The sequence below is a fragment of the Balaenoptera ricei genome, chromosome 3 (assembly GCF_028023285.1).
Source record: "Balaenoptera ricei isolate mBalRic1 chromosome 3, mBalRic1.hap2, whole genome shotgun sequence".
Lineage (NCBI taxonomy): Eukaryota > Metazoa > Chordata > Mammalia > Artiodactyla > Balaenopteridae > Balaenoptera > Balaenoptera ricei.
This window is the reverse complement of record NC_082641.1, coordinates 61,021,021-61,036,384: the sequence shown is the minus strand read 5'-3', so window position 1 is coordinate 61,036,384 and position 15,364 is coordinate 61,021,021. Positions and strand designations below refer to the sequence as shown.

The following is a 15,364-nucleotide window of genomic DNA, read 5'->3' as shown; positions in this document are numbered from 1 at the left end:
AAATATGCCTTTTTAGCTAAGCACATTGTTACCCTGCACAAATCAGGGCTCTGATATATGGAAGAAAGGTAGAATGGACTCAGATAGGCAATAGCAGTACCCGTTCTATCGTCCTGGACTGCTCTCTTTTCCTACACTTCGTTACCAGTCCCTCAGCAAGTCCTATCACTCCCACCTCCAAAAGACAGAAAATTCAACTGCTTCTCTTCACCTGCATTGCTCAGACCCCAGCCGGAGATACCATCGTCTCTCCCTCAGACCACAGCATTCGGCCTCCTAGCAGGTCACCCTCTTCCACGCTTGCCCTCTCTCTAGCCCTTTCTTCACACGGTGGCTGGGATAAGCACTTAAAATTATAAATATAATCACACCATTCCCTTTCTTAAATTCTCCAAAGTAGGGGTCCCCAACCCCCAGGCCACGGACGGGTACCAGTTCGTGGCCTGCTAGGAACTGGTCCGCACAGCAGGAGGTGGGCAGCGGGCAAGCGAGGGAAGCTTCACCTGCTGCCCCCCATAGCTCGCATTTCCGCCTGAACCATCCCCCCACCCGCCCCCACCTGCGTCCCGTCTGACCGTGGAAAACCTGTCTTCCACGAAACCGGTCCCTGGTGCCAAAAAGGTCGGGGACCGCTGCAAAGGATCTGTCACAGTTTGGGTTTCCCCCAAGCAGACCCTGACACAAGTAGTTTGAGAGATGCAGGACACATGGGTGGGGCTTCACAGCGAGACCAGGAAGGGAAGGCAGCCCATAGCAGGTGCGAGACCAAGCCCTCCTCCCCCGGGGGCCACAGAAGCTCAGCCCAGGGGAAGCCCTGGGAAATGGGGTTAAGACACTTGCCTCAGAATCACCTGACCGCAGGGACAAGGAGGTATTTCTACACCAGCCCCCAAGGGTTGCTGGTCGCACTCTCTTGGCTTGAGCACCTAGTCCTGGACTCACTCCTTCCCTGAGCTAACTCACTGCAAAAGCCAGCACTTCCTTCCACTTATCAGCCTTTCTGCTTACAGACCCTCACAGCTTCTTCTTGAAGCAGAATCACAGGAGGGTGCAAGAGCCACTTCATTTCTTTAATAGGATAATTTCAAAGTACAATTTAAGGATGATGAACGTCTGTCTGAGAAATTTGCTGAGTTCTAGTCTCATTTGAAAGAGCTAAATTTTTGTGATGCTCTCTCTTTGACAGACAAAAAAAGTATATAACATCATTACTTGAGATGAATAGATACACACTACTATATGTAAAATAAACAACAAGGAGCTACTGTATAGCACAGGGAACTATTGGGTTGGCCAAAAAGTTCGTTCAGGTTTTTCTGTAGGATGATACGGAAAAACCTGAACAAACTTTTTGGCCAACCCAATGTATTCAATATCATGTAATAAATTATAATGGAAACATATCTGAAAAAGAATAGATACTGAATCACTTTGATGTACACCTCAAGCTAACACAACATTGTAAACCAACTACTCTTCAATTAAAAAAAAATATAGGAAAATTTCAAGAAGGACATATAAGATTTGGAATATTTATTTAAAGTCAATATATTAAGGTATGCATCATTTACTAATACCAGCAACTAATTATATGTATATTATAGCTATAAATGGCATTACTATGACTATGGATCTGGAGGGTATAGATGAACAGTCGGTAAATAACTGTGGATATATTTCTGCCTTTAGATTAGCTTACTACTTGTCTTTCCTTTCTTCTTCAATTGTTCTACAAAGTAATCATTACAAGTAACTGTCAGAGCTGCCACCGTGACCACAAATTCATTAAAATCCACTTCATTGTCCTTATTGGCATCCAGGTCCTGCATTATCTTATCAACCAACTCGAGATCCTTTTGACACTAAAAGGAAAAAGAAAATTTCTAACTCCCAGGCTCTGAGGTTCATAATGACAACTGAAATCGTATTTTCCTTTTATCTACATTACAGTTTGCATTTCCATTTTTAGCATCTAAAGCAATTTCTGAGAGCCTATTTGCAGGGAGGTTTGAACCAGGCACACATTCTAAATGAGTCTGGGCTTCTGCCGCCTCCCCCCCCCCCCACCGCCCCCCGGTCATATAATCCTCAGACCTAAACACCAAGAGGAGCAAACAGCAGCACATCAAAGTGAGCCACTGCTGATGAAAATGCATTTACTGGACAGGCTGAGGGCCAGGACCTGGGGAGGAAATCAGGGGGACATGAAAAGAAGGAAGCTTTGAAGCCAAAGAAGGATAGTGAGTGACTCTGCCATTTACCAACAATGGGACTTGGAGCAAATCACTTAACATTTTTAAATGTCCTTATTTATCAAATGAGGAAAAAAATATCTCCCACAAATTTGGGGGTTACTTCAACACGCTTTTATAAGTGCTTAGCACCACGTTGTTAGATTTAGCAAATAAAAATTCAGGATGCCCAGTTAACTGTGGATTTCAGATGAGCAATGAATACTTTTTTAGTATAAGTATGTCCCAAATATTGCATGGGTCATATAATATTTTAGCTGGCAGCCTGTTTTGTGTGTCACAAAACAAAACAGAGGCACCCAATAAAGGGTAGATCTTATAAGGATGACTCCATTTTATAGGTGGAGAGGAAAGCAAGGAGCCCATTGAGGAGATCAGGGTTCAGAAAGGGTGGGGTGGTGAAGCACCTACCTTTCCTATTATAAGAGGCTGATGAGAAATGTTTCCAAAAGTATAATTTACTTCCTCCAAGAACTCCCCATTGTCCTCTCATTAGCTGCCAACCATTAAATGGTTGGAAATTTAAATTGAATTGATCAAAATCAACTCAATCAAAAACAATTATAAATTTCACTTGAATAAATCAATGTGCCAAGTGTGGCCTACCGAGTCTTTTATTCTAAATGTTATGTAATACAGTAGCCAAACTGAATTTGCAAAAGAAAAATGTTCTCAGGGACTCTTAAAATTACTAAAAAGGCATTGTATGTTAAAAATTTTTACTTTAAGCTTTTCCCATAGAGGGTGGGGATAAAAGAGTGTCATAATTATAATTACTATCGTCTTAACACAGGCTTTGGACAGAATAACATCATGCCAGGCTATTACACGTGCTAAAATCAATTCAAGGCAACTCCAAAAACACAAGAGTAAGCATTTTCTTGAGAGCAGGTTCTAAACGCTCCATTGTAAGGTTTCACGTGTGGTTTTATTGAACTCCTGGCTGTTTTGAGATGTAAATCTATTTGCTACCCAACTGGTCACTGGCCGGACACACCCTTTCGGTCAATCCCAATCAGCTTGCTCTTGGCTGACAAACTCACCTGGTATTTGTTATTCACTAGAAAATTTGCCATCACATCATAAAGTATCCCAGGCTTCATTTCTGGCCCCAAACATAATATTTATTCATTTATAGACAGCAGGACAGAGCTCCGGGTATAACTTGCGTCACTAGTTATAACTATAACTCCTAGTATAACTAGCTATACCTTTGCTGTACTACGACATTGAATAATTGATAAAAGCCTCAAATATAATTTCCAACACTGGAAACCCTAACCCTAGGCACTACAGAAAAGCGCACATGCCTACAGACACAGAAAACAAAGGTCTCTAGTGTTTGCTTCCCTGTATTTAGGATCTCGATAGGAATTATACAGTGTGTGGCAGGACACAGGAGTTGGTGTACATGGAGGCTATCTCTGAACGTGCAACGCATCCACCCTCGACTGCGTGGGGAGAAAAGCCAGACTCACCGAGAGGGATTCTGTGAGGTCTTGCTGCAGGAGCATTTTCAGCTCCCCCTTGTTGATCTTGAACCTGTCCCCTTCCTTGCAGGAGTAGCGTGGAAGATTCTAATCTTCATGGTGTCCATGGCAACCTCCAGCTGGGTGGGCGTGTTGGCAGCACAATGGACGAGGGCAGGCCACCAAAGCCAGGGAAAGAACATTTGTGAAGGATAAGTGGGTGGGGAAACATCAACGCCTTCATTAAAACGGATGCCGTCCCTGGGTCAGCCCACGCCCCAGGTGACGGTTGTTAAACCATGATCATCGGCAATTAACCAAGCATTCTGCCCATCTAGGGCAGAGATCATTGTGGGTGAGCTTTTCTCCTCCCTAATCCCCACTCCCCAACGATGGAGCCGGTTCAAAGTGTTTGGAAGTTAGTAATCAGACAACAAATACAGAGTCATGATAAACACAGATTAAAAATAAACAAAAAGAGGAAGGAAATACATACCTGTTCAGCCAGTGCAGGGCTCTGTCAACAGGTGTTTACAATTAAACTATAAGCATATATACCCGGGGGTTTCACCCCAGCATGTTTGTTCCCAAGAAGATGAAACTTGGCAGTGACAAGAGATTCAAGTGGAAGTAACTCTGAGTCTGTTTTTAATCATGAGAAGGAAGAGGTGTGAGCTGCTGCCCCATGGGCCATCAGGGAAGGGCTGGCCCCCACTGTGTGCCCTGGAGGAGAAGGCAAGGAGGGAAAGAGGAGCCTTCAGGTACCCCTCATTACGGAGAGTGTGGGTACAAATGCAGTCAGTTGCTAGGAAGCTGATGACTGGGAAGAACTCTAAAAATAGAGGAACAGAGAAGAAACACTGGTTCAAACTTGGAGACTCCTCGGCAAAGCCAACAGCAAGGTCAAGGGAATATGCTCAGAGCAGACTCGTTAAACTACCCCAGTGGACAGTGAATTGTGTAGCTGTTAAAAAAAAAAAAGAGGAAGCCCTCCACGTGCCAATTTAAAAAGGAACAAAGCAGCGACCCTGGGGGTGTAGGAAAGAAATAAAGCTAAGAATATATATGCGTATATATACTTGAATTTGTCTAAGGAATCAGTGAAAGGTTACCAAAGAAAGTAAAAAAAAAAAGTAGTAGCTGTAAGGGCCAAGGTGGAAACAGAGCGGTTGGGAGTAAGATTTCTCATTTACCCCTTTTAAACTGATTTTAACTTCTTCAGTTACAGGACTGTATTGCCTAGTCAAGAACTAAAAAAATTGAAATCCATGGAATGAAGCCGTAGAAGCCATGCATGTAGGAATCCACAGCGGGGGATTTCTAAATGAGAGAAACTTAACAAAGAATAAGTCACTGGAAAAACCAAAGCCAGAAACTGGCCGCTGTGCTTTAAATGCTGGCTGTGCTCTCAGGGCTGAACTTTAATTATATGGAAAGCAAACCAGTATCTCCTTTGTATTTCCTTTCCACAAGCCTGTTGGGATGTGTCCTCGACCAGCCCGCCTCCTCCATCTTACCACGAGGCAGCCTACTGGACCCTCCGGAGAGGTCCCCAGGGATGTTCTCAGCTTATACCTAAAGCCCAATTCTCAAAACTATTCTTAAATTAGTTTTTTTATGATTAAAGGAGTATAATGTGCATGGTAAAATAATATTTTAAATACTCAAGAGTATGAAGTAAAAGTAAAATTCTCTCTCCACCATTCCCCACCCTCGTCCTTCTAGGTTAACATTTTCCTGTGTGAGAAGCAGAATCACGGTGGTAGAAAGTGTGGACGGCCTGGATCCAGCTCTCACCTCTGCCCCTGTGTGACCCTGGGCTAGTCACTTCCACTCTGTGTCTTCGTTTCCCAATCTGTTATCAACGGGATCACAGTAGTAGCTACCCAACAGAAAAGATTAAATGAGTTAAAATATGTGCCAGGAACACACTGAGTGCTTTGTATGTATCAGCTATTATTATCCTTACAGAAAAAAAAGATATGTTTATCATTTATATAATTATATATATTACATATATATATATATCCATAACAGCATCAACATGTGTGCCCCTCGTTTTTTTAACTTCATATGAATCTTACTATATCAGCATGTAGATCTACCCCATTCTTCACTGAAGTTGCATATTATTCCACTGGATGCATGTCCCTACGTATAGTCACGAAATATTTGTCAGGCACTGATGTTATGCCAGGTCCTGTGTAAATACAGGAGAAGAACCTTGCCCTAGCAAATCTCACTGCTATCTGTATTGGGGTTGTGTTAAGTATAGAGAACACAGGGAATGCTGACGTCTTTTTTATGTTGGGTCTTCCCTCCAAGAATACCCCTATAGCTTTGTGACCACACTTTCCTGAGTCTCCCCATCTCTGAATGCACTTTCTTCAACTCCTAAACGTTGGCGATTTCAGCTACTCCTATAATTTCAATCACTCCCCAGACCATATCTTTTGGCCCAGAGTTCTCTACTAAGCTCCAAAACCATTATCCAACCACCTGCTGGACCCCATTCCTACCAGAGTGTCCCACAAGCTTCTCAAACTTGGTTAGGACCAAAGCAAAACCCATGCCCTCTCCACACCCACACCTGCTCCTCCTGCTGTATTGACCAGCTCTGTCATCCAGCTGTTCCCATCACCCGGCATCTGGCACTATTTTTAAATATCAGTTGAACTTATCCATTTCTCTCCATTCCTCACCACCTTCAGGACTTGGTAATTTTGGGTCTCTGTTACTGTGGTGGCTTCCTTACTGCTCTCTCTACTCACTATTCTCCTCCATTCTGAGCTCCATTCTGCTGTCAGAGTAGTTTATCCAAAACACAAATCAATACCCACACACCTGGGCATTCAAAGGTCTGACCTGCCTACAAACTGACCAAAATGTTGTGCTCTCTCGTTCTTCCCTGCCTTGGCTATTCTGGGCCACTGCCTGGAATGCTAATTCTGTCTATTCCTTAAGGCTCAGTTCAAATACCTCCTCTTGGAAGTTTTCCTGCAAGCTTCCCCACTCCCCAACCTTCACCCTGATAGGTGCCCACCTCTGTTCTCACTTGTCCCCCAGAGCATCTCTTTTTCTTTTTTATCATTGCACTTATCACACATTCTTGTAGTCACTTTTTTTTTTTTTGGTCTGCCCACATACTCCCCACTCTCTAGACTTTGAATGGGTCCCCTGATGGCAGAATTGATATCTGGTTCATCCTTGCACTCCACAGCATTTAGCACAGGGTCAAGCATATGACGGAAATGCTCAGAAATCTTTGCTGATGGATGGATTAATGAACGAATGCCTCAGAGAGGGAAACTAAGCTCTCCAAAGAGTTGAGCCTTGTCTGGTTTAACGGTCCAAAGAATTATTTGATTGCCTTTATTCCACATACAAAATTTGCTTCATGAAAGAAAAGGAGACAGACAGACAACAGTCATTTAAAAGAATAGAAAGAGTGTGAATTTGGAACTATTTTCAGGTTAAGCTGCTGAAGTTATAAATGCACTAAAATGGGTAAGTCTTACAGAGTATGTGGGTCTCAGCAGTATTATATTTAAATCATGTTCAACAACAAATTAACTTCTTGGAAAATTCAATTGGCAGGTAAAACTCTTAATAGATGTTTAAAACTGTAATGCTGTAACCTGATTCGAGAGATGAGAATATGGCCTCTGTGTGCTTTGCTCTTGGGGTTTAAAAGCAAGGTGGTTTCTGCTTTGTTTCTGCTTGGCTTTAGCAGAGCTAGATGTTTCCTTTGGTATATGCTGCCCCTTGGTGTCAGGCTGCAGGACTGCATCTGGAAGCCCTCTAATTCCCAGAGTGTGCTTGATACAGTAAATCGAGCATGGCCCTTCTTCAGGAACTTGTCTGTGTTGTAAGCCAGCCCCAGTCTCTGCCCTGCAGGAGACTTTCAGAAACAAAGATAATGTCAAAAGTCTCAACAGGACCCTGTCAGGCCAGTGACACAAATTTACAGGTGACAGGAAATCCCAGGGCGGGCAGGGCAGACATACCTGTTCATAGCCCAGAGGGGTCCTCCAGCAGCACCTTACTTGCTCTATGAGTCATTAATTACAGTTTTACTTTTCAATTTCCAGTGTGTGTCATAACCCTTAGGACTAAAAGCTGTAACTTCACATCCAGGATAGCATGCAAAGAATGAGAGAAATGGAAATATCAGATATGGGAGAGTTTAAAAGTAAGGACTATTGTAGAGAAAAAAGAGCTATTGAAAATCCACAAGTGGGAGGCAAAAAGAGCAGAGCTGCTGGAAAGTGGGGCTTTGGCCATGGAGCCTGAAAAAAAGGAAATATGTGAAAAATAAGCCATCAATATTACCTGGGATACGACTGACACCCTAAAGGTGCTTGAGCCTGCCACAGATTCCTAGGAGGGTCTGCCTCTGAGGCCAGGCCAGAGTCATACAGGAGGTTAAGCTGTCTCCTTCCAACATTTCCAGTTTTGTCTTTTTAAGTAACCTGGTTCAAATGTTCTGTCACTTTCATAACAATGACATGGGCGAGTCGAAAATAATTATATGGGGTAAGAGGGAGAGATTACAAAAGGGCAGGAAGATCTTTTGGGCATGATGAATATGTTCATTATCTTGATTGTGATGATGGTTTTACAGGTGTATACATGTCAGAACTTAAAGTTTGCATTTCAAATACATGCAATTTATTGTATGTCAATTATAACTCAATAAAGCACTTCAAAAAAAGAAAGAAAAAACTTTCCCAGAATCACATAACTAGATTATAGCAAACTGAGATTCAAATCCATGTTTGTCTGACAAAAAAATTAAACCATGCAGCCATTTAAAAGTAGAATTATAAAGACTACAGAAATGCAAAAGAAAAAAAGACTACAGGGATGCAAAAAAATTTTTTTAGCAAAACAAGTGAAAATAGTAAAATAAAAATCATATGTATGCTACAATGGAAAATTTGTGTACATATAGAAAGAAGGAAAATGAAAATAGTTTTAATAGTTATTTAATAGAATTATGGATGATTTAAAAATTCTTTCTCAATAGATGCAGGAAAAGCATTTGATAAAATTCAACATCCATTCATGATAAAAGCTGTTACCAAAGTGGGTATAAAGGGACCATACCTCAACATAATAAAAACTATTTATGACAAACCCATAGCCAACATAATACTCAATGGTGAAAAGCTGAAAGCCTTCCCCCTAAAATCTGGAACAAGACAAGGATGCCCACTCTCGCCACTTCTATTCAGCATAGTATTGGAAGTCCTAGCCACAACAATCAGACAAGAAAAAGAAATAAAACGTATCTGAATTGGAAGGGAAGAGGTAAAATTGTCATTATATACAGGTGACATGATACTATATATAGAAAACCCTAAAGACTCCACACAAAAACTACTAGAACTGATAAATGAATTAAGCAGGGTAGCAGGATATAAGAGTATATACAGAAATCGGTTGCATTTCTTTACACTAACAATGAAATATCACAAAGGAAAAGTAAAAAAACAATCCCTTTAAAAATCACATCAAAAAATAATTAAATAAAATACTTAGGAATAAACATGAACAAGGAGGTGAAAGACACATGCTGAGAATTATAAAACATTAATATAGGAAATTGAAGATGATTCAAAGAAATGGAAAGATATCCCATGCTCTTGGGTTGGAAGATTATTGTTAAAACGGCCATACTACCCAAAGCAACCTACAGATTCAATGCAATCCCTGTCAAATTACCATGGCATTTTTCATAGAACTAGAACAAATAATCCTAAAATGATTTATATGGAACCATAAAAGACCCAGAATTGCCGAAGCAATCCTGAGGAAAAGAACAAAGCAGGAAGCATAACCCTCCCAGACTTCAGACAATACTACAAAGCTACAGTAATCAAAACAGCATGGTATTGGCACAAAAACAGACATATGGCTCAACGGAACAGAACAGAGAGCCCAGAAATAAACCCTCACACCTATGGTCAATTAATCTTTGACAAGAGAGGCAAGAATATACAATGGAGAAAAACAGACTTATGGATCAATGGAACAGAACAGAGAGCCCAGAAATAAACCCACACACCTATGGTCAATTAATCTTTGACAAAAGAGGCAAGAATATACAATGGAGAAAAACAGTCTCAGCAAGTGGTGTTGGGAAAGCTGGACAGCTGCATGTAAATCAATGAAGTTAGAACACACCCTCACTTCATACACAAAATAAACTCAAAATGGCTTAAAATATAAGACATGACACCATAAAACTCCTAGAAGAGATCATAGGCAAAATATTCTCTGACATAAATCATACCAATGTTTTCCTAGGTCAGTCTCCCAAGGCAACAGAAATAAGAGCAAAAACAAACAAATGGGACCTAATCAAACCTATAAGCTATTGCACAGCAAAGGAAGCCATAAACAAAACGAGAAGACAACCTACGGACTGGGAGAAAATGTTTGCAAATGATGTGACCGACAAGGGCTTTATTTGCAAAATACAGTAAGTCCCCTACATACAAACCTTCAAGTTGCGAACTTTCAAAGATGTAAACATGCGTTCGCATGTCCAATCACGTAAGTTAGTTCACGTGTCTGGCGTACATAGGCACGTGCATGCATCCTCTACAAGTGGTTGTGCTTTTATGTACTTTACTGTATAGTACTGTATAGAGTACAGTAGTACAGTATCTTTATTTCAAGCCCTGGATGTCTGGAGCAAGCGTAAAAGCAGCAGTGATGTAGCTGGTACTGCTAAGAAGCACCAAGTGACAATGATGGAAACAAAAGTGAAAATAATTGAGAGAGTAGAGTGACAAGAGGAAGAAAAAGTAACTGAAGAACTGAAGAGATTCACGATGCAGGAAATGGCAAGGGATTTTCTTTACTTGAGGAGGAACTGTTAGTTTCTGAGGCACAGAACCCGAATGTAGAATGTATATGAAGACTGCAGCAGCCATTCAGAATGCAATCCAGTGCTATCATGTCATCTATGATGAGAAAAAAAGAGCTACTACCCAGACATCACTGGATCTTTTTTTTCAAGAGGGTAGATAGAATTGAATCCAGCAAGGAACCAGAACCTGTGCCATCAACATCAGGCGTGAGTGAAATTGCAGCTTGCCCTCCTTCTATTGCTGACCATTCTTTGGCTCTACCATCTCCCACCTCCTCTCCCTCCTCCAGTCAGTAACTCATCTTGCCTGTTCACTTGATGCCAGCCCCTGTATGCCAGCTGTTATACTGTACTACTGTACTTTTCAAGGTACTGTAACTGTAAGATTAAAAATGTTTTCTTTATTTTTTGTGTTTGTTTTTTATGTGCTATTTGTGTGAAAAGTATTATAAACTTATTATCGTACAGTATTATATAGCCGATTGTGTTAGTTGGGTACCTAGGCTAACTTTGTTGGACTTAACGAACAAATTGAACTTACGAATGTGCTCTCAAAACAGAACTCGTTTGTGTGTAGGGGTCTTACTGTATACAAGCAGCTCATACAACTCAATAACAAAAAAACACAAACAACCCAATCAAAAAATGGGCAGAAGACCTAAACAGACATTTCTCCAGATGGCCTATAGGCACATGAAATATGCTCAACATCGCTAATTATTAGAGAAATGCAAATCAAAACTGCAGTGAGGTACCACTTCACACCCGTCAGAATGGCCATTCATTAAAAAGTCCACAAACAATAAATGCTGGAGAGGATGTGGAGAAAAGGGAACCCTTCTACACCGTTGGTGCAAATGTAAATTGGTGCAGCCACTATGGAGAACAATATGGAGGTTCCTCAAAAACTAAAAATAAACTTGCCATATGACACAGCAATCCCACTCCTAGGCATACATATGGACAAAACTACAATTCAAAGAGATACATGCACCCCTATGTTCATAGCAGCACTATTTACAATAGCCAAGACATGGAAACAACCTAAATGTCCATCAACAGATGAATGGATAAAGAAGATAAGGTACATATATAAAATGGAATATTACTCAGCCATTAAAAAGAATGAAATAATGCCATTTGCAGCAACATGGATGGAGCCGGTGATTATCATACTAAGTGAAGTAAGTCAGACAAAGAAAGACATATCATATGATATCGCTTATATGTGGAATCTAAAAAAAAAAAAAATTGATACAAATGAGCTTATTTACAAAACAGAAACAGACTCACAGACTTAGAGAATGAACTTATGGTTACCAGGGGGAAGGGTGGGGAGGAGGGATAGATTGGGAATTTGGGGTTGACATGTACACATTGCTATATTTAAAATAGATAACCAACAAGGACCTACTGTATAGCACAGGGAATGCTGCTCAATATTCTGTAATAACCTAAATGGGAAAAGAATTTGAAAAAGAATAGATACATGTATATGTATAACTGAATCACTTTGCTGTACACCTGAAACTAACACAACATTGTTAATCAACTATGCTCCAATATAAAATAAAAATTTTTTTTAAAGATGTGGTATATATACACAATGGAATACTACTCAGCCATAAAAAGAATGAAATAATGCCATTTGCAGCAACATGGATGGACCTAGAGATTATCATATTAAGTGAAGTAAGTCAGAAAGAGAAAGACAAGTACCATATGATATCACTTATATGTAGAATCTAAAATATGACACAAATGAACTTATCTACGAAACAGAAACAGTCATAGACATAGAGAACAGACTTGTGGTTGCCAAAGGAGAGGGGGTCTGGGGGAGGGATGGACTGGGAGTTTTGGATTAGCAGATGCAAACTATTATATATAGGATGAATAAACAACAAGGTCCTCCTATATAGCCCAGGGAAATATATTCAATATTCTGTAATAAACCATAATAGAAAAGAATATGAAAAAATATATATATGTGTATAACTGAATCACTTTGCTGCACAGCAGAAACTAACACAGCATTGTAAATCAACTATACTTCAACAAAATAAATTTTTAAAAAATTTTAATGTTGCTGTTAAGTTGCTTTTTCAATTAAAACATCAATTGTAATTATACAGTGTTTAAAATTATAATCTATCTTCATATTAGGCAAGTCTTTATTTTATTTCATTTTATTTTAATATTTTTTATTTATTTATTTTGGCTACTCCAGGTGTTAGGTGCGGCATGCAGGGTATCTTTTTCTAGCTGTGGCAAGAGAACTTGTAGTTGCAGCAGCATGCGGGATCTAGTTTCCCCACCAGGGATCAAACCCAGGCCCCCTGCATTGGGAGTGTGGAGTCTTACCCACTGGACCACCAGGGAAGTCCCTAGGCAAGTCTTTAAAGGTAAAGTGTTGAATTGTAAAATTAGCATATAAAATTCTAGATTCAAAATTATCGTGTTATGTTTTTATACATGCATAAGAAAAGATAAAGGAAATATGCAAAAATGTTAACAGGTTTTTTTTAAGGTTTTTTTTTCTTTCTGCTTGTGTTATTCTTGGTTTTGGTAATTTTAAATCTTCAGTAATAGCCATACTTTACTTTCATAACAAAAAAATGAAGTGTTTTAAAAATCACAGAGTTGACAAAGCATTCAAACCACTCAAATACTGACTTGGCTATAATAGTCACAGACTTTCCTAAGGCACTTTCCAGCTTATAAAGCCCTTTTCACACACACAATTAGGTAGCAAGTATTTACCCAGTGCTGGATAGAGTCTGTAAGAGATTATATAATTCAAGGCAAATACTCAAAATATTACTGAAAAATACATTACAGATTATTAAATACTAAACCAAACCTGAGGTACATGACCTAACTGGGCCTCCTTCTGCAGTGGAGGGATATGACAACCTTGGGCTAAATGGCTCTGAAGCTCCTTTTCCTTTTAAAACAATCTTTATTCGAAAATTAGTTTAAGGTTCAACAGTGAGTGTGAGCGGGCTGGTGTGGGATTCCCATCCGTCAGGAAACAAGGTGACAATAAAGTGAGAGCAGAGGTCCCTGGGGTCATTTCAAGGAGAGCCACGCTTCCTCTCCTCACCCTCGCTATCCAGAAAAACAGGTTTAGATACTTGGTCACACATTCCCACCAGGAAAGTCAGATGTCTCTGCCCCAACAATTACAGAAAGGAGAATTTCCCTTCTCTCTCCCTTAAATGATGTCCTTACACCCCTGAGTTCTCCGCTGAATTAAAGGCATTTATCTTGCCTTTTACCCACAGACTAAAGCTGAGCATCAAAAAGAAGAGGAATTCTAAAGACAAGAGTTTGAATGTTCATTTCCTTTCCACAAGTCAAACATCTATTTTCCTGGCTGAAACGAGAAGATTTCTGCTATTTGCTCAAAAGAATCCAGTGGGTGGGAGGTGGGTGATATGGTGAAAAGTGGGTAGAAAAGACATTAAACCAGATTGGCCATGAGTCAGGGAACTGTTGAAGGTGAGTGCTGGGTACATGGAAGTTCTTTAGAGTATTCTACTTTCCTATTTTCTATACACTTGAAATTTTCCTTAATAAAAAGTGCACGCCCACACCAACACCCACACCCACACACACACACACAATCCCCATCCCTGTCAGCATGAGAAAATGTTTAACCAAACTGGAATTATCTCACCAGAGGAAAATAAGTAACTTAATGGCATTGAGTATATTGAGGAATTTTGTTAGAGAAGAAGCTGCCACTTGCTTTTTGTCACTGATGCAATCAACTGAAGAAGAGTAACTTAAACAATATTAAAAGAATATTAAAAAAAAAAAAAAAACCCTAACATGAAGGCTGTTAAACACTGAGATAAATTACAGAAGATAGCTAAGGAAATTCTTTCCCTGAAAATAGAAAGTGAAACTGAGTTGTTTATACTGATGGCAAGGAAGGAAAACATGAATGCTTGTTAGTTGCCCAAATTTATTCTTGCGCCAAACAAGGCAGTCTGAACCTTAGGCAGTCATGGTGACTAGACTGAAAGCAAGCAGGTAGAATGTGTTTGGGCAAGTGGCATGCATCCATGCCACAGGCCTGAACCTTAGCTCATGTTTATTGTCAGGACTAGCTATTAACAAGTCCAACAATTATACTTCCCTTGTCAGCTAAAACCATACCCATTCTCTGCAAAGTTTCAGTGGTAGCCAGCCTTCAAGGATCCTTGTCTCCTGGTACTCACACCTTTGTGTAGACTCTCCCCACACTGAATGGAGCAGACCTGTGTTACCAGTAGGATATTGTGTGTGACTGACAAGGCTAGGGCATAAAAGACACCATGGTTTCCACTTTACTTGCTCTTGGATCATGGGCTCTGGGGGAAGTCAGCTGCCATGTTGTGAGGATACTCAAGAAGCCCTATGGAGAGACCCATGTGGCAAAGAACTGACCAAGAGCCAGGACCAACCTGTCAGACATGTGATGAGTCCCCTTAGAAGTGGGCCATCCACACCATCACCCTATTACCAAAACCAGACAAAGATGTCACAAAGGAAGAAAACTACAGGCCAATATCACTGATGAACATAGATGCAAAAATCCTCAACAAAATACTAGCAAACAGAATCCAACAGCACATTAAAAGGATCATACACCATGATCGAGTGGGGTTTATCCCAGGAATGCAAGGATTCTTCAATATACACAAATCAATCAATATGATACACCATATTAACAAATTGAAGGAGAAAAACCATATGATCATCTCAATAGATAC

General features: G+C 40.2%; 1 protein-coding gene across 1 annotated transcript; it reads right to left on the bottom strand.

Moving 5' to 3' along the window:
• Nucleotides 1-1,685: 1,685 nt before the first annotated feature.
• On the bottom strand, nt 1,686-3,924 carry S100Z (S100 calcium binding protein Z). The gene is given in 3 exon segments (XM_059919077.1): nt 1,686-1,862; nt 3,731-3,819; nt 3,822-3,924. Coding segments are annotated over 3 exon segments (369 nt in total).
• Between the last annotated feature and the right edge of the window lie 11,440 nt (nt 3,925-15,364).